At 46.9% G+C, this 19,903-nt stretch overlaps 1 protein-coding gene across 2 annotated transcripts in view; it reads left to right on the forward strand.

Moving 5' to 3' along the window:
• The window catches only part of LOC144761662 (VIP peptides-like), a 333,664-nt gene that overhangs the window by 18,017 nt on the left and 295,744 nt on the right, over positions 1-19,903 (forward strand). For both annotated transcript variants that reach the window (XM_078646948.1, XM_078646949.1), the window contains exon 2: positions 12,116-12,232. In XM_078646948.1, coding sequence (XP_078503074.1) covers positions 12,126-12,232 — 107 coding nt within the window. In that variant the 5' untranslated portion in view covers positions 12,116-12,125. The remainder of the gene's footprint in view (positions 1-12,115; positions 12,233-19,903) is intronic.

The raw sequence follows: 19,903 nt of genomic DNA on the forward strand, positions 1-19,903 counted from the left end.
TGTAGCCAGAAGCATTGTCACTTCAGACTTCTCAAAGTGTGGTTTGAGGCGGTTCATACGCAAGACTCTCAGGGGTTGCCTCGGAGTCCTCAGGTTAACCTGGTAGGTTACTTCACTTTTCCTTTCCACCACCTCATATGGCCCAGTCCACTTGTCCTGGAGCGCGGAAGGCTCCACTGGCGCCATCACCCACACTTTCTGCCCAGGCTGAAATTCGACCAGAGTGGTATTCTGGTCGTACCATCTTTTCATTTCTTCCTGGCTAGCTTCCAGGTTCTCTTGAGCGAGCTTCCTGAAGCGTTGTGTCTGGTTGCGAATGGCCAGCACATAGCTGAACACATCCTGGGGGTTTTTCCCACCTTCACCAGTGTGAGAGGTCGTCTAACAGGGTGGCCATACAGGAGTTCAAAGGGACTGAACCCTAAGGACGTCTGAGGCACCTCCCTGTAGGCAAACAACAGGCATGGTAACAAGACGTCCCACTTCTGTCTCATGGGCTCCGCTAGGCCCATAATCATACCTTCTAGGGTCCGGTTGAACCTTTCAACCAACCCATTTCCTTGAGGGTGGTAAGGAGTGGTGAACTTATAAGTTACCCCACACTCCTCCCACGGAGACTTCATGTACCTAGAGATGAAGTTGGCACCCCGGTCGGAGACCACCTCTTTGGGGAACCCCACACGGGAAAAGATCCCCATCAATGCACGGCCCACCACGGGTGCTGTGATTGTCCTGAGAGGGACTGCTTCCGGGTACCGGGTGGCATGGTCCACCAAGACCAGGATGAACCTGTTGCCTAAGGCTGTCTTGGGGTCCAGGGGCCCTACAATGTCTATGCCCACCCGCTCGAAAGGGGTGCTCACCACTGGGAAGGGTTGGAGGGGTGCCCTCAACTTCATTCCAGTCTTGTCACTGGCTTGACAGGTTTGGCAAGACCTACAAAAGGAACCAACGTGCTTCTTCATCTGGGGCCAGTGGAAGTGGGCGACAAGCCTGTTTAGGGTCTTGTCTTGCCCCAGATGTCCTGCGAGAGGCACGTCATGAGCCAGACCCATTAGGAAGTTTCTGAAGCGCACGGGTACCACCAGCACACAGCCTGCACCGGGCTCAGCAAACAGGCTCACTATACAATAAGTCATCTTCCCAGTAGATAAAGTGATCTCTGGCTGCTCCTCCTGCTGCCTGGTCTGCAGCATGTTGCTGCAGACCCACGAGGAATGGGCACTCTTTCTGCTCCTTGCAGAATTCCTCCCGGGAGGGCCCACCTTCTTGCTGCCAATGGGTCAGCTCAAGTAGGTCGCCCAGTTTGGCTACCTGTTCCCCTGTAGGTTCCAGGGCATCCCCTCAGGGTCTGCTCCCTCCTGGACCGTGGGAATGGTTGGGGCTGGTTTCCCGCGCCCTCTGCCCTGTCCTCTCCTGGCAGGTCTCTGGGCCACTGTCTCAGGCTCCAGTTCTGCTGAATCACCCCTACTGGATGCCATAGCATGCGTGGTCACACAGATCCACGCAGGCAATCCCAACATCTCCAAATGAGTGCGGTGTTCTACATCTTTCCATGGAGAACTCTCCAGGTCATTACCTAGCAGACAGTCTACAGGCAAGGCATCACTGACAACAACTTCCAAAAGACCAGACACTCCCCCCCACTCAAAGGGAACACATGCCACTTTGCAGAGGCGCACTGAACTGTCAGCTGCTACTACAGGGCGGAGTACATTAGGGAGACACTGCTCTTCAGACACCCACTGACACCTCACAGATATCACGCTGGCCCCTGTGTCTCTCAGAGCCTCTATCTCCCTCCCATTGACAGTCACCTTCTGCCCATATTTCTTAGTGTTCAGGGGCAGTAAGGTTTCCTGGACCATCTCTTGGTCTCCTAAAGAGACAAGGGACATAACTGCTAGCCCCACCTCCCCTCTAGAAACCAAATCCCCTCCCAAAGCTACAATTGCTAACCCTGGGGCTGGAGCACCAGTGGGTGCTGGGGATCTCTTGGGGCACCGGCTGATAACATGTCCCACCTCATTGCAGTGAAAGCAGGTAGGTGGGCCCCTGTTGTCCCTGGGATCTCTGTAGTCCCGCCTGCCCCTAGGGGGCCATGGCTGCCTAGCTTTGGGAGGTTGGGTTTCCTTCTCCTGGGAATTATCTTGGGGCCCTGGTGTGGACTCCTTTTGATTTCCCTTGTCCCCCCCACTCTTCTGCTGGGGACCCTGCCCACCTTTGGCTGTGGTACCCACAATTCCTCTGTGGACCCTGGTACGGGTCCAGCGGTCCACCTCCTTAGCAAGCTCAATGGGGTCTGTCAGCTTGCTGTCTAAAAGATGCTGGTGCAGATCTTGAACACAAAGACTACTCAAGTGCTCCCAACTAAGCATGGGCGGATTTTGCGGATCCACGATTCACGGATTTGCGTCTTCACGGATCGTGGATCCGCAAAATCCGCGGATTGGCGGATTTGGGGCGGGGCTTCCATGCCAGGACCATCGTGCCAGAATGAACCCTGCCCTTCATATTTATTCAAGAAGATGCCACCGTTTTGTGCCATACCTCTACTCAACTGGAGTACTTTCTACTGGATAATCAGTAAGTGCTACCTCGTTGGGTAAATGTATAGTGCTTTTACTACACTACATCTACCTAAAGTGCCAGAGAGTTGCCTACAGCGACCAGGTGTGTGTTACTATGCAATCGCGCCGAAGGGCGCAGGGGTCCCTTGAGTGAGCTATCATAGTGGGTAAATGGCGGGAAGACGGTGCACACCACGAGTGTGTGGGCGGGGCCAAACGGACGGGGCTTCCATGCGAGTGCACATGCCTCTTGTGTGTATAAAAGGTCAGAGACCGATCAGAGCAACAGATGAAGATACAGAAGCTCCTGGCCACAGGAACAGCACGAGGATTGCGCTCGTGAAAGTCAAGGATGCAAAGGCCTCTGTCCAGCATCACAGCTGATTTTCGATGGTATATTTGGGAAGAAGGCACATCTGCCCAGCCTTGACAACGCTCACGATTGTTTTTTGGGCCGATGAATGAGTCACTGAATTTAAGCTTCAACTAGGGCACATGCTTAATTGATATCTGTAAGTGCTTCCGGTTGAGGTTTAATTTTTGTGCCAGGACCGTCGTGCCAGAATGAACCCTGCCCTTCATATTTATTCAAGAAGACGCCACCGTTTTGTGCCTGTTGTAACTATTTTACGATGGCGCCGGCAAGCTGCCAGCGCCATCCTAAAATATTTACTAAATTAGCTTCAACAGGAAGCTCTAATAGATAAAATAAAGCAGGCGCTCGAGCACCTGCTTGATTTTATCTATTAGAGCTTCCTGTTGAAGCTAATTTAGTAACTATTTTAGGATGGCGCTGGCAGCATGCCGGCGCCATCGTAAATTAGTTACAACAGGCCAGCAAGGCTTGAACTTTTGCCCCCGGAATCCGCCGCTCGCGGATTTGCGAATTCGCGGTAAATTCGCGGGAGTTCGCGGATGGCGAATTTACCGAAAATTCGCAAAATCCGCGAGCGTAACGGATTTTAGCTCATACTTACTCCCAACTGATCAAATGCAACAACCCCTTGAAAATAGTTACTTTGCTGCCCTGCATCCAACCCTCCAGTGCACGTGAGTACAAATTCACACACTCCATCCAAGTCTCAGATTCTTCCTTCTTAGAATTTCTAAACTGCAGTCTGTACTGCTCTGGAGTAAGTTCATACCTGAGACATAAGGCCTCCTTCATATTGGGGTAGGTCATGGCACCTGCTAATTCTAACGGCTCTAGAGCACTCCTCCCAGAAGCCTCAAAATTTTTCCACGGGCCCGCCCTCCAATGCCGTTCAGGCACACCATTCATTCTCAATGCAATCTCTTAGGAAGTAAACCAGGCATAAATATCCTCACTCCTATTATAATTCTGTACTAGATCCTTGGGAATATATACTTTACCTCCATGCACTGGCTGCGCGCTACCACTATTTGAACTGGCATCCACCTCCTTGGCTTTAAGATCCAGTTCTCTCATGCTCAACTCATGAGCCAAAAGCAATTTCATTTCCTCCAAGGCACGGGCATTTTTGATTTCCTCCGCCACCTTTTCTCTCTTTATCCATTTCCAATTGCTTCATTTTCATTCTCAGGACTTCCAAGTCATATTATCTTACTCTCTGATTTTCTTGTAACTCTTCTGGGGTGAGGCCCCTGCTGGAATGATTACTGCCAGCTCCTGAACCTACTCTGCCCACTGACAGATCTGTGACTTGAAAACCATTCTCTGCATTTACATCATTATTTCCTTCTTGGGCCTCCCAATGGGCCTTCAAGAAGTCTTGCAGCTCATCTTTCCTGTAGTTACTCTTTATGGGGCACTCAAACTCTTGGCAGAATCTCCTAAGATCCTTTGCTCTATAGGAATACAAGTCTTCAAAGACAAACTCCAACTCTACTTCTGCCCCTTCACCGAGTGCCTTTCCTTTTGTAGACATGATGCTTGGAAGAGTTACTCAAAAATAGAATCAAAAATCAAAAATCAGTAGTATGCGATGGCGTAGTGGTCTGCACTCTCTAGTGATGTACACCAATCACTGTGGGTCTAGTACAAATACAAGTTCAATATCCCACCGCTGCCACCAATGTTAGAACTGGGGGTCTCTAGTTGGCAGGGGTAGGTACCACTGTCCAAATAGGGACCTTGCTTCTAGTCAGGGTAAGGAGGAAACCTTCTGAGATAACCCCTGCTCACCCTCTAGGTAGCTTGGCACAAGCAGTCTAGGCTATTTGTACCAACACTCACAGTAACACAATGAAAACACCAAAAACTGACTCCACAACAGTTTAGAAAAATAAAGGTATTTAATCTAAACTACACAAGACCAAAACGACAAAAATCCAACATACACAGTTCAAGAATATGGTTTCAAAAGAGTTCTTAAGGTTGCGATAAAAGTTCTTTAGGTTGCGTTAAAATTCTTTAGGTTGCGTTAAAATAATCCACAGTTACGTGAAAAGTTCACAGTTGCGTCACGTTTAGCTCACAGTACCTTTAGTTGCGACAAAGTTCCAAAAGCAGAAGCTGGTGCGGTGGAAAACAAGCGATGCGTTGCTCCCGAGACCCTGGGGAGGTGTTTGCGACAGCCCCGCTACAGCAGCGGGCGTGTTGCGACGAATCCGGTCTGTATGGGGAGGAAGGCCACCTGTATGGATTCCGGTGCGTAGGTTCCATGGGAAGTTTGTTCTCGCAAAGGCACGATGCAACGATCTTTGGAGGGGCGACGATCTCCGGAGTGACGATGCGTGGACCAGCGGTGATCTTCTCTCTTGCAGATCCTCGATGTGTTGGCTTCGGCGATGACTCTCGCAGCGACGTGATGCAATCCGCAAGCAGGCGGTGCGGCGAACTCACCCAGCGACGACAGGCTCTGCGACGACACTCGCAGCGATGTTAGAATTCCCGCACCGATTGGGTGCGTCCAGCAAACGAAAGATGCGACGGCTCTGACAACGGCAACAGGCTCTGCGACAATCTCGACCTTCGTAGCGGTAGGAATCTCCTCGCACTGTCGGGGATGCGCTCCGCAGCGAGCGATGCGATAACTTTTCTTTAGCAAAGTCTCTCAAGCTTAGTTTCCAGCTTCCCAACACAGGCACAACTTCCAGAGGCACCACACATGGGCCAAGCACTCCAGGAAGGACAGAACCCTCTCAGTAGAGCTCAGGGGAAGCTGGGGGTGAAGTCCTTTTGTTCCTGGGACTTCAGGACAGGGAGCCAGCTCTTCTCAGGCCCTTGGAGATTCATTTAAGCAAGGGGACACAGCACAAAGCAAAGTCCTTCCCCTCTCCTTGGCAGCAAAGAAACAGCATGGCAATCCAGCAGAGCAACAGCTGGACAATCTTCCTTCTTCAGTTTCAGCTTTCTCCTTGGCAGATGTTCCTTCTTGATTCCAGGATGATCTAATTTTTCTTTTGTCAGGGGTCCTGTACTTATACCCCTAAAAGTTGTTCTCTTTGTGCAAGTGGCCCTGAGCCCAGTCTGAACCAGTTTTGGGTGTTGCTTGAGCACTTTGTTTGCCTGGCTTCTCCTTTCCTTTCAGAGTGAGGGGCAGGGTCGTCAGCCGCCCAGCAGGAGGTGGAGCCAGCATTGTGGAAGGCAGGCACAGCCCTATTCAGGCCCAGGAGCTAACTCCTCCCACCACTCAAGTTGCAAATGCAGTCATTCAGTCTAGGGCTGACTCAACCAGCCTCCTGGGGAATCCCCAGCCCCTGTCACTCTCAAACCAGACAGTCAATACACAAACAGGCGAAGGCACACAGAAGGGTCAGACAAGAGAATAGCAACTTTCTAAAAGTGCTGTTCTCAAACACAGGATTTAAAAACAACCTTTCCTAAAAGATGTGTTATTAAATTCTGAGTTCAGGGATACTAGACTCTTATGTCCTATCTTGTTCCTATTAGAAGAAATGCAGGTACCCACTGTAGCCAGCATCCCCCATGTTAATCTATGGAGCAAGGTAGCCTTACAGTAGTGAAAAACGAAAATGGCTGCCATTCACTACCAGAGCATGTTACCTGCACCAGCACATGCTCTACCTTTCACATACACTGCACCCTGCCCAGGGGGGTACCTCGGGCCTTCCATAGGGGTGACTAATACGCACAAAAAGGGAAGGGTTAGACCCGGTCAGAGGGGACACTGGCCAGGAGGACATGGCAGTTCCTAGACTGCACACATGCACTGCAGTGGCAGGCCTGAGACACCATTTTAGGGCTACTCATGTGGGTGGCACAATCAGTGCTGCAGGCCCTCTAGTAGCATTTGTCATCACCAGCCCTGGCACACCCAGTGCACTTTACTAGGGACTTCATGGTGATACAAATATGCCAATCAGGTACATCCAATCACAATAACAATTTACATAGGGAGCACTTACACCCTGGCACTGATCAGCAGTGGCAGAGTGTCCAAAGCATCTAAACCAGCAAAAACGAAATCCAGCACAGCATCAAAAATACAGGAGGTAGAGGCAAAAAGATAGGGGAAAACCATGCCAAAGATGCCGGGTCTAACAGTATGACTTATCCTCTACTATGAGTTTTACTCCACCATCTAGTAAACAAAGGGAACCGACCTTCAAAGGTCGTGGTGGTGGATCTTTTATAGATCACATACTGATCTCTAGGATTACCCTACCTTTCCTGCAGGGCTTCTCATTTGTAGTAAGCGCCTATAGTGACCACAACTCAGTGTGTGTTAACTTGGGAGGGAGTTTCTTGAAGAAAAAGGTCTCAGTGATAGGTCCTTCCTCGCTACAGCTAACTGATGCTAGGCGGCGGTTGAAATGGACCCAAGTAATTCCGTCCCTTTTTTACGAAAAACTCCAAGAAGTCTGCACAGCAGAATTCTCTTGCTGCCTGAACGCTGATTCAACTGCCATGGGTACCCTCCATGCTTTTGAAGGGATTGTTTCCAAAGTGGGGAGCCTGTTATCTGTCCCGGGGAAAAACAGGGTGACCAGTGATCCTAAATGGTTCTGTCCTTTATGCTCTAAAGCCGCCAGAGATCTTAAGGCGGCTCTGAAAGAAATCCCAAGGGACAGAACACAGATCCATATTCTTCGGAACAATTATAAAAAAGTGTTGGCCACTCGTAAAACGGAATTGAGGGAGGCAACATGGAGGGAGCTTTTAGACCCTCTGACTCTCTCTAGCAGCCCCCGATTCTGGAGCATTATTAATAGACCTCTCTTTCCAGCGGAAAGAGCTGAGGAAGTGGGCACCAACATAACGGAGGAAGAATGGGTGACTCACTTTGTTACCATCTATAAAAGCACATCTACCCTGTTAGAGCTGCCAGCTAAGATATTGAATGAGGATGTAGTTGTGTTCTCCGTAAGAGAAGTGGAGGAGGGCATCAATAACCTCACAAACATGAAGGCCCCAGGCCTTGATGGTATCCCATTGGACCTTTCTAAATCAAACCCCTCCTTTTGGGCATCAATCTTGGTGGCGGTGTTTAACGCTGCAGCTAAAAAAGGATGCCCAAAATCTTGGGGAGTCTCTACAATTGTGCCAGTGTTTAAGAAGGTAGACCGTAACTGTACTACGAACTATAGACCGATCTCCCTTATTGACTCCGTAGTAAAGGTCATATGTGGAGTCATATTAAAGAGATTGACTGCCTGGGCGGAAGAGAACAAGATCATTTTGGATATCCAGTATGGGTTCCGCCCGGGCAACTTGACCATGGCTCAATGCTTAATCTCTATTTGATCCTTGGAAAATACACCATCGCCCGCCCAAGGACAATCTACATGGCCTTCATGGATCTTTCATCCGCTTTTGACTGTGTCAATCTAGGAAAGTTGTGACAATCCATGAGGGCCATGGGGGTGGAGTCAAATCTGGTGGACTTTCTGATGGAACTACATAGAAATACAAGGGCAAATATCAGATACGCCTTAGACCTTAAGGTAAGCAGGAACTTTAACACCGAAAGGGGGGTGCGACAGGGGTGTATTTTTGCACCTTTCCTTTTCAACCTCTATATCAATGATTTAGAAGGAACATTGTTGGAAACAGGGGCTGACTCTCCATATGTGGAACGCCGGGGACTGCCCGTCTTGCTATATGCAGACAACGCAGTACTTTTGGCACGTACCCGCAAAGGTTTACAAACCCTACTTGACGCTTTCCGTGGGTTTATGGATGATAGAGATCTGGCCATAAGCAATTCTAAATCCTACGTTATGCAGGTAGGGCAGCGACCCAAAAAACAGTACCCCTTTGAGGTGAATGGTGACAGAGTGCCAATATCCACAACCTTCTCCTATTTGGGCGTCTTACTGGATGACCGTCTGAATTGGGTCGCATTGCTAAACAAGAAAAGGGGAGAGGTTACCAGGTCCAACGCAGTGCTATTTGGCTTTGCAGCTAAAATGGGCAATCGCCTGGTGGCTGCAATGTTAAAGATCGACCGAGCAAAGAGCGTGTCTATAGCTAGCTATGGGAGCGATTTATGGGGGTATTCCGGACTCAAGGGCCTACAGGTGACGGAAAACCACTTTTTAAAACGGTTGTTGTGCGTTCCAAAAGGACTGCGAACCTAACGGTTCATGAAGAAACCGTCATCCCATACATTTGCGACATTTTGGCTATGCGCCCCTTAATTTACGGGCTCAAATGTTGGCTAAATGAACATCTTGATCTTACACATAAACTTTTAAAAGACATTTTGAGCCTGGACCACATGATTTACATTCCATGGCTAAAATATTTACAGGGGTGCTTCAGTGAGCTGGGGCACCCGGATATGTTTTTAACAGCTGATTGCATCACCAGGGAAGATGTGGCTTTTGTAAAACACTCCTTTATTTTGCGTAAAAAAATGGAAAGAGAGGAGAAAGAATTGTTAAAGACCAGTGTTCGTAAACACATGATGCTCAAGACATCTCTAGAACTGGAGCAATATCTACTGTGGCCGTTATCTGCCTATGAGCGTTTTTTGCTAATCAGGCTTAGAATGGATTATTTCCATCTTTTATTAGCTGTTCCTAGGGGGTGTTATAAAGGTAAAGTGCTAGCACCCTGTGGCTGCGACAATGTGTCTCCACAGGATCTGCTCCACTTTATGTTTTTTTGTAAATTTTATGAAATGCCTAGGAGCTTTAATTTAATAACCCTTTTAAAAAAACTAAATTTTACGCAGGTACGCCCCGCTCTCTACTACTTACAATTGTTAAAACCCAAATGTATCCCTTTTGTGTCTGGCTTTCTGAAATGTTCGCTGAAGTATAGAAAATGTTTGGAACTCTAAAGGAATCGGATGATGTACTTTATGATATACCTGTTTTTAACTACATATTGAAATTAATGTAATGCCCTCCTTACATTTTAACTACTGAACACATATTAGAATTACTGTTTTGTATGTTTGGGAATGCATATTCATTGTAACGTGTTTTGTGTATTTTAAATTGGGTTTGCAATGTAATTTGTAACTTTTATAGTTTCCTATTGTGTGAACCGAATAACGTTTATTGAAATTGAATTGAGAGGCTTTAGGTTTGTGTTCTTGAGAAATATTATATAGCGGTGTAGGTGGAATAAGTGAGGTGGAGACATTGGAGAGATCAAAAGAAGCTAAGTGGGACTGCAAAGCTGTTGAAATTAAAAAATATTAAGGGAGGAATGTGTCAGGTAAATGATATCGTAATTGCAATTCAGGGAAGGGAATAACAGAATTTTGGTGAATTAATTGATGGACAAAAATAATTTCCTTCTCCTTTCAATGTTTGTAGTAGAACGATTTACTTTTGTATTTGGTGTATTTATTATACCGAATAGTAGAGGACTAAAAACATTGAAACGGGTCTAGACCATCAACGAGTATGTAATATATTAGGTTTTGGGAATATTTTAGAATAGGATTATTTGATATGAAAGTACAATTAGACATATATATTACATTACGAAAAGAAAAATCTTTTAAGAAGGAGCGTTCAAAAACAATCCATCTGGGTTTAGGATATCAGCAAATTCATAGGATAGGGCAAAAAATTGTCTAATCAAAATTTGCTAGTTTTTCTAAACTGGTGTGGTGTACATTTGTAATGTTTTGACTGTGTTACTGTATTACTCTATGTTTGCACAAATGCTTTACACACTGCCTCTGAGATAAGCTTGTCTGCTCATGCCAAGCTACCAAGGGGGTGAGCAAGGGTTATTTCTGAAGTGTTCCCGTTACCCTGACTAGGTAGGAGAGTCGTTACTTGGACAAAGATACCTACCTTTGCCAACTAGAGACCCCCATTTCAAACAGCACATCAATAGGAATGCTATCCGGCTGCTTTGTGGCACTTTTCATCCACGTCTCAAAGGGCTACAACAAGTGTTATAGTCGAGCGAGCTGAACTCTTGCTGCTCCCACATGCAGTGATCGTGCAGCTGAGTTTGAATCCAAGCTAGATAACCTCAGACTCCTATCTCTCTAAGTGGGCGCAATGCAATGAACAATAATATCATTTGTTATTTACATCGCATAAGTGTGGTACGAGAGGCTTTACGAATACTTATTGGTATTAAATTGTTAATACTTGATGTGCATCCTAAATGTTAAATGACAGTCATATTGCAGTTTGTGCACATAATGGGTAAAATAGTCGGGCGAGCCGCATAATCTATGCAGGTTCTGGAATTAAAAATTTCTAGTTTCTGGCAAGGGGTGTGCAAGAGGCGGGCCCTCTTTTGTGAAGAAGTCCAGTAATCGTTTTGCATTGTGATTCTTTTCAGATTTAACTATAAAACAAAACTTTGTTCCGATGGCATTGTCTTATAGGCTTGTGCATTGTTGCATAGTAGCGGCGTGAGGTGCCTTCTACTGTATCGTGATAGGCAAGGTCGGGGGAGGTGGATGGTTTAGGGGCGGGCTGCTTCACCCTGACTTAGACATCATCCTCGCTGTTAACCGGAAAAAAATAAAGTTTCTTAAGGCACAACTATTGCATGTTTTTGGAGCTTTTGTCCTACATGGGAGTGGTGTGAAACTTTGCCCCCAACACCCGATAATCTATGGATCCAGTCCTGCGTCCTCTGTCCTCCGTTTCTGCCCCTTCCACTTTGCCTCCCCAAAAACCACTCTGCCATTCATTCTGCTGTATTTTGTCCTCACCTTTAGGTAGTGCGCGGCCATCTCCTCCGACAGTCGCCTTCTGTTTAGAACCCACCATTAAGCCATATGTATTACCCTGTCCAGCAGTCCCCTTCCACTTTCTGTTCAGCACCCACACTCAGGAAGTGGGAAGCTTTTTGCGCATCCAGTCGCGCGCTGAAAGGCGCAGCTGTGCTTTGCGGGTTAGCATCTTCTCACTGAGCAGCGGTGTCCTCAGGGTTTCCACATTTGCTCTTGTTGTGTGCTTTTTGGCGTTTAGCCGCACGTGGGAAGGTACGGAGGCTTGCAGTGTCTTTCATGTAATCATTACACTGCACTGTGCTTTCCTCTACTACTGGCAGCTGCCTAAACTGACACACACGAAAATATCTTTTCATTGACTCTTTTTAAAGACAGATGCCATCAAAAAGACTAACGTGCCAGTGAGTGATGTTTGTTTCTCATTTTCTTTGTTAGATCCTCAGCGATGGAGCACCGGAGCAGCGTGCAGCTGATGTTTTCTTTCACTCTGTTTAGCTTCCTTTACTTCCGGGCGCACGCACTACCCCTTCTGGGTGCGGACTCAGCCATAAGGTAAGTGTTGAAACCAATGATGCAACATTGTGACAACAGTGACCACGACCAAAAACTCCTTTACCCAGGGAATCTAGTTTTATGGTTAACTTAGCTGCCTGCTTCAGTTTAGATACATTTTGAAAAAGTGACATGTCTGCAATAGTTTGCAAAAATACAAGTTAACGGGCCCAAGTTTTTTTCTTGAGAGCCGGCCTCCCTAAGGCTAGGATTGGCGAATATCAAGGCTGGCTGATACTAATTCCACTTTATGCCTCCTTCGTCCATCACTGTTCACTTCCTTTGTCTTTACCTCTCCCTTGAAGTTTTTTCATCCATGCCTTCTCCCTTTGCCACTATCTCCCCGTCGTTCTCTTTCTCATTTTTTCTCCCTATTCTGCTTCTCTCTTACTCTTACCCAAAGTCTGATAATGAAAAATAAGTCTGTTTCCACAAAAATGAGTGTCAGTGCCTACCACCTGCAAACAGTTGCACAAATTAGGCACTGTATGGCAGCCAGTTTTCCCAAATAGAAATTATCAGATGGCACCATCCCTGTGATTGCAGCCACTCACAATGGGTAGCCACAGCCCGTGTAGGGCATGCCACCGGGTGGTGATGTGGGAAGGAGCAGGGTGGGGAGTTGTAAAATGCAGGATACGGACAATTTCAGGTAAGTACCGAAAACAGTAAATAAAACGAATTTCGTTGCGTGTGCTGCATCGTCAATTGTGATGCAGCAAACGCAACAATTTTTTTTCTTCCAGTACTTACCTGAAATCGTCGGTATCCCGCATTTTACAACCCCCCACCCTTCCCCTCCGCCGCCCCACGTCACCGCCCGGTGGCATGTCCTACACGGGCCGTGGCTGACAATGGCTTGCGCATTGCGATCTGCCTGAGGAATATTATTAGGGCTCGTCATTATGTGCCCTCCATTGAGTCGGTATTTTGTGAACCAATCTATTAGTACATGCTTGATTCCGGTCCAGGGAAGACATGGCTTGGCAGTTCAGGCTGGACTGTTCCCATGAGGCACAGGGTCAAGACTGATTTGCATATGGCCATGTCTGAACTGGGGTGGCTTGGTGAGCAAAATAACGATGGATTAAACCCAGATCTGTGACTGTGGGTGAATGTTTTGCCATTGTGCAACATTCCGTCCATCATCTTGTGTGTTTTGCTTTTCAGAGTGATATAGGGCGCACTTTTTGTGAACTATACCACAATTATTAAGAAAAATTCCATATCACCACAGACAAGTTGAACACCATTGTCTGTTAGTACGGTTTCAGGAATGCCTTACTTAGAGATAAGTTTTTTAGGAAAATCAATCACAGTATTGGTATTCACATTCTGTGCAAAAGATATTTCTGGCCACCTTGAGAACAGATCCATCACTACAATGATAAATGAGTTAGACCATCCCTCCCGTGCACATTACTTGCTGCCCTCAGTACCCCTCTTCCTTCTCTCTTGTGCACAGTACTCTCTGCCCTGAAAACGTAGAAAAAGGTGAAAGTGAAAAGAAGAAAAGAACGACAGAAAAAAGAAGCAAGGATTCTATTTAAAAGAGTGGACATGCACTTTTTAAAGATCTTTAACCCAGGGTGGCACAGACTAATTAACTGCCCTTTGAACTGAAATAAACATATTTATGCAATTCCAGTTTAAAGATCTCATCTTTCTGATACCGTCACTCAAGTGAATCGTCGTCCCCAAAAATATTTATTCTTTCTTTTTTCGTGTCATATTAAAGTATTTATATTTTGAGTTTTGAACTTGCTGCCTGTCTCTTTAAAACTGAAAAGGACACACTCAGCTGCCGCCTGATACAATGGACGTATCTGCAATGAAATTGTCGACTTTCCCTGACCTGAAATGTGCGACTCAGCTTTAGTCATTTAGGAGCACGGAACCAATATTGTGTTTTTGAGGAAAAACAACAGCGGAACATTCCCAGGGATTCAAGAGAGGGGAAAAATTGTTGTCTCGAGTCCACACACCACGGACAAATACAGCTGTCTGGTCTGACACACGAGACAGCATATATTCAAACAGGAGCACAGAGGGAAAAAGAGACTACTGGTTGTCCTCCACTCAAAAATCATAAACACACAGAAACCCGGTCTCTAAGGCAAGTCATTTACATATAGAAAGCATGTGTATCAATTCAGTTTTCTATTCTGCAATTACTCCTCTTCTTTATTTCATATATGGTAGTTTGCAACACATTTTTTGCCTTTCATTTAAAAACCTTTTTCAACAGACAGTCTTCGAGAAGGCAGATAGTGACTGAAATATAGCTTACACAATTCTCAATACATTCAGCCCAAAAATGTTTTTCTGAATAAGCAGAAAGCACCGATTACTGTGAAAAAAGTGCAGAGGACAAAATGACCCCTCACGGGCGCACCACCAACGGGGTAACTGGTAGGTACTCACCAGATAAGCCCACTATTCTCATCATTGATGGTCCTTTTGTCCCAAAGGAAAAGTGTCCAAACAAAGAAATAAAGCAATAAAATGTGTAGGTGCAGTGAAGTGACAAATAATTGCACTCCACGTTGTGACAAAAAGTGATTAAAATTGTCAGACACACTTTTGTCGCAATCACTTTATTATTCACTAAATGTGACCTGTCAAATTAAAAATAGGTAGGTTGCTATCCATGCATACCAATACCAAATGCCAACATGTTTCTTTGCCACAAACTTTTTGGCAAGTTCTTCAGGGCCAGACACTTCGTCACAGCACCAGTGTTGGACACACCATTCAAGTAGACCTCAATCAGCTTCTGTCTCTCATACCAGCTTGTGAGGTAAAAATGTAGTGGACAAACTCCTCATGTGAGTCCTCCTATATGATTGACCCTTCAATCGATGTGTCTATCAACTGGGGCCTCATGGAGCGTAACATCTCCTCCTGACAGCATGACCAGCAAGAACATGTGTGCATGTGACAGTCAACCACATTGCCTCCCTGGCACTGTTTTTTGAGCCTCCCATAGTTATGCAGAAAGGCAAACTCAGACAGCCAAGACATGTGCTTTCATCCACTATCAAGACAGCCCAGAACAAGTGTGACAATACTCACCCAGTGTGTCAACAACCACTGAGCAGTCACACCTGTGTGTGGAGGTCTAGTAACATGCCATTAAGATCAGCGATGAACGCGTAGTTATTGAAAACATTTACAGGAATCATAGCCGACAGAAACCAACCACAGCAGGTAAGTGCTGAACCCATTCCGATCATATGAGTTCCAGAACCCGAACTCTGTCATTCCAAGAGTGGGAAGAGAAAGGACAAATGCAAAGCACATAAAGAACATAACAATGCTGGCGCAAACGGGTTGCAACAGCTGCTTTGTCATGTAGCTCTTTAACATAGATGTGGAGGTTCCTTAAAAAACAATAACGTTTGCGCTTGGCTTAACCGGATTTCAACTGCACATGTGAAATATACACCTATCAGAGCGCACGCCGTGGCATCATTAATCATTGGTAAAGCTGTCTTCCATCTCAGCACCACGTGAAGTGTCAGTTCAGAAAAGAGTGTCCCGCATGACCGCAGACCCCATTCGAACGAGCGCATTCTTCTACTTGTACGCGACATTTCATAATGAGTTGTATCTTAAAATAGTAAGCCATGATGAGACCTGTCTCGTACCAATAAAGGTGTTAGTTACGGTTGCAGGGGAGGTGTTAGTGAAAGATGGCTTCTCCACTCACCAAGAGTTTCACATTTATGAGTCAATCTAATTTCTGCTTCTGTTTTCTTTAGCTACTTATCCCTTTTATAGAAATGTGATGTGTTTAGTGGTTGCAAAAGACTTTGGTGCCCGCAGACCCCATCCGAACGAGCACATTCGTCTACTTTCATGCGACATTTCATACTCTAGTCATGGGGGAGTCACGGTGGGGGGGAGTTGCAGGGGGAGTCGCGCTGGGGTGGGAGCCGGCCCGGGGGAGTTTTAATAATAATAAAAAACTTACCCTCCTCTGCTCCTGGGCCAGGTACCGTCCCTTCTGCCTTCAAATTACAGCCGAGTCACTTCACCAAACTCCTCTCAGCCAATACCGACGCTGCTCCAGCAGCACCAGGATTGGCTTAGCAGGGGTACTTGCTGCCCTGCCGCCCATTAGGAGGTGGAGGGTTGCCGCGTTGAGCAACCCTCGCTCTCCCAATGTGCAGCCAGACGCAACACTAGTGTGCATGACTGGCTGGTCGGAAAAATGTGCCAACCTTCACCAGTCATGCTCACTTATGCTGCTGCCTGCAGTACACTCCCATGCCGCGCCACCCCCTGGCCTCAGTATGCATGTCAGCCAGGTGAATCATCATGACGCCAGAACGCCCACCCATTTCAGACTCTGAAGCTGAAATGTGGGCAGTCAGGCGTCATGATGACTCACCTGACTCTGACTGACATGCATTATCTTAATGTCTGCTGTCTGACGGGACTCGAGCTGCGGGCGGCTTGTGGGGCAACACCCCAGTGCCCTAATGGATGCACCGCCACTGATGTAACAGGTATTTCCTATTGTTAAGTCGTTCGGTGGCAGGCATACTGCTCCTGGGCCAGGTACCGTCCCTTCTGCCTTCAAATTACAGCCGAGTCACTTCACCAAACTCCTCTCAGCCAATACCGACGCTGCTCCAGCAGCACCAGGATTGGCTTAGCAGGGGTACTTGCTGCCCTGCCGCCCATTAGGAGGTGGAGGGTTGCCGCGTTGAGCAACCCTCGCTCTCCCAATGTGCAGCCAGACGCAACACTAGTGTGCATGACTGGCTGGTCGGGAAAATGTGCCAACCTTCACCAGTCATGCTCACTTATGCTGCTGCCTGCAGTACGCTCCCCTGCCGCGCCACCCCCTGGCCTCAGTATGAATGTCAGCCAGGTGAATCATCATGACGCCAGAACGCCCACCCATTTCAGACTCTGAAGCTGAAATGTGGGCAGTCAGGCGTCATGATGACTCACCTGACTCTGACTGACGTGCATTATCTTAATGTCTGCTGTCTGACGGGACTCGAGCTGCGGGCAGCTTGTGGGGCAACACCCCAGTGCCCTAATGGACGCACCGCCACTGATGTAACAGGTATTTCCTCTTGTTAAGTCGTTCTGTGGCAGGCATACTGTTTTCGTTCAATCCCAGGTTTACTACCCTAAGTAATTCTGGGATTGTGTCAGAGTTCATGGGTGGATGCAAAGGAATGCCCATGCTCCACACATGGAATGCCTACCACTACAAAATGTTAAAAAATGCAAAGGAAGCCACAACGTTTTCTTTTTTTATAATGCTAGCCGATGCAAATAGCCTCTTCTGTTGTTTTGTAAATACCATTTAAGGATTTGTGTCATGCAACAACAACACAAGTCCTTAAGAGATCTGATACTGAATTGTGAATTCTTCATATGATTCCACCTGTCCCTTCTACCGGTGTAAGAAAGTTTATCTTGGTTTAGAACAGAGACATGCAAACTTTAATTGATATCCTCCTGAGGCACAGCCGGGAGAGACCACCGTTCTTATTTACTCTTAGCATTTAAAAAAATTGTGAATTTATTTGTTTGGCACAATGCTGGTTTTTAACTATTACCTGTTTTTGCGAGCTATGCACAGTGCTTGAGCCAGACTCCCGGGGTCTGCTGGCTACAGATGACCACCATCTTGGGAGGAGGCAGGGTCAGCGCGCTAGTCGCTCTCCCCAATAGCACGTAACAAGCAGATCTGGCGCGAGCGCGCTCACTGATTAATGTCCTCCTGAGGCACAGCCGGGAGAGACCACCGTTCTTCTTTATTTTTAGCATTTTTTAAAATTGTGGATTTATTTGTTTGGCACGACACTGGTTTTGAACTAATACCTGTTTTTGCGAGCTATGCACAGTGCTTGGAGCCGGACTCCCCAGGGTCTGCTGGGCACAGACCACCACCATCTTGGGAGGAGGCAGGTTCAACGCTCTAGTCGCTCTCCCCAATAGCACGTGATAAGCAGATCCGGCGCGAGCGTGCTCTCTGATTGATGTCCTCCTGAGGCACAGCCAGGGGAGACCACCGTTCTTATTTACTCTTAGCATTTATAAAAATTGTGGATTTATTTGTTTGGCACGACGCTGGGTTTTAACTATTACCTGTTTTTGTGAGCTTTGCACAGTGCTTGGAGCTGGACTCCCTGGGGTCTGCTGGGCACAGGCGACCACCATCTTGGGAGGAGGCAGGGTCAGCGCGCTAGTCGCTCTCCCCAACAGCACGTGATAAGCAGATCCGGCGCAGGCGCGCAGCGGGTGCACCGCAGGCACGCCGAAGGTGCGCCTAAGGCAAGCCCGTCTGCATCCGTCCGCACACGGCCTGCGCACAGCGCCAGCCCCCCTGCCCGTTTGGATAGAGAAGTTGCCAGACTGGAGCCTTATTCGAGTTGTAAGCTTCATAGTCTTAAAACTTTGTTTCCTGAGCAGAGCTGTATTTGTATTATCCCCAGCACAGAGGCCCCTCCGGGCGCTATAGTCTGTCAGGGCTGTAAAATCAAATTACCGGAAGTCCTCTTTCATAGTAGGATAGACACTGTCAATAACTATAGAGCACAGAAGCAGGTGGATGCTAAGGAGTTTAAATGTGTCTTGTTAAATGCTAGATCCTTGGTAAAACATAGTATCGATTGTGCCACCTTAATAGAGGATGAACGAATTAGCATTGCTTTTATTACAGAGTCCTGGACAGATCAAGCGTCTGGTCTGGATCTGGTAAAAGCGAGACCACCTAATTATATAGTGCATACCTTAAATAGACCCCATAAAAAGGGTGGCGGGCTAGCAGTTATTCATTTAAGGTCACTAAGTGTATCCTTTGCTAACTCCACCACGGAGGACTGTGAAGAGTTGAAATTTTGCTTCCAGCTCTCACATCAGTATACTTTTAAAGGGACCCTCATCTATAGGCCGCCAGGCCCGAGGAATAGATTTTTGACTCAAGCATGTAATCTGCTGGAAAATAAATTATGCTCCGATTCATATACCATGCTAGGTGACTTTAACTTTCATTTGAAAAGCGATGGTGACCCAGATACATCTAGCTTACTGGACTTTATGAATAGCGTAGATCTCAAACAGCAAGTTAGGGGGGCTACTCATAAGGCTGGGCACTTATTAGATGGGATTTTTTCTAACAGCTTACAGTTGGAGTTTTTAGAGCTGCTCCCATTGGTCTGGTCAGACCACAAGGCTGTGCTGTTTAGTGTTGCTTTACCCCACAGGACTGTCAAGAAACCCAAAAGGAAGCCCACTTACTGTAAAGCCTGGAATAAGATAAAAACGAATGATCTTGTTGACCTTTTATCTTCTTCGCTACCTTTGAAGCCCGCAAATCTTGATATGGCAACTTCAACGTTTAATAACTGGCTTGAGTCAGCTGGTGATAAACTGGCTCCGTACAAACTCAGACACTCTAATAGGTCGCGCCCCTCTTCTCCTTGGTATTCCCAGGAGCTCAGAGACAAAAAATTGCTCTGTAAAAGCTCTGAAAGAGCTTGGAGAAAGGAATGTTCAAGTTCAAGTTCAAGTTCAAGGATTTATATAGCGCACTACTCACCCAGAGGGTCTCAAGGCGCTTGGGGAGGGGGATTATTATTTATCGAATAGCCAGGTTTTGAGTTCTTTTCTGAAGGGGATGTGGTTCTGTGTAAGGTGGAG

Source organism: Lissotriton helveticus, chromosome 6 (assembly GCF_964261635.1).
Source record: "Lissotriton helveticus chromosome 6, aLisHel1.1, whole genome shotgun sequence".
Classification (NCBI taxonomy): Eukaryota; Metazoa; Chordata; class Amphibia; order Caudata; family Salamandridae; genus Lissotriton; species Lissotriton helveticus.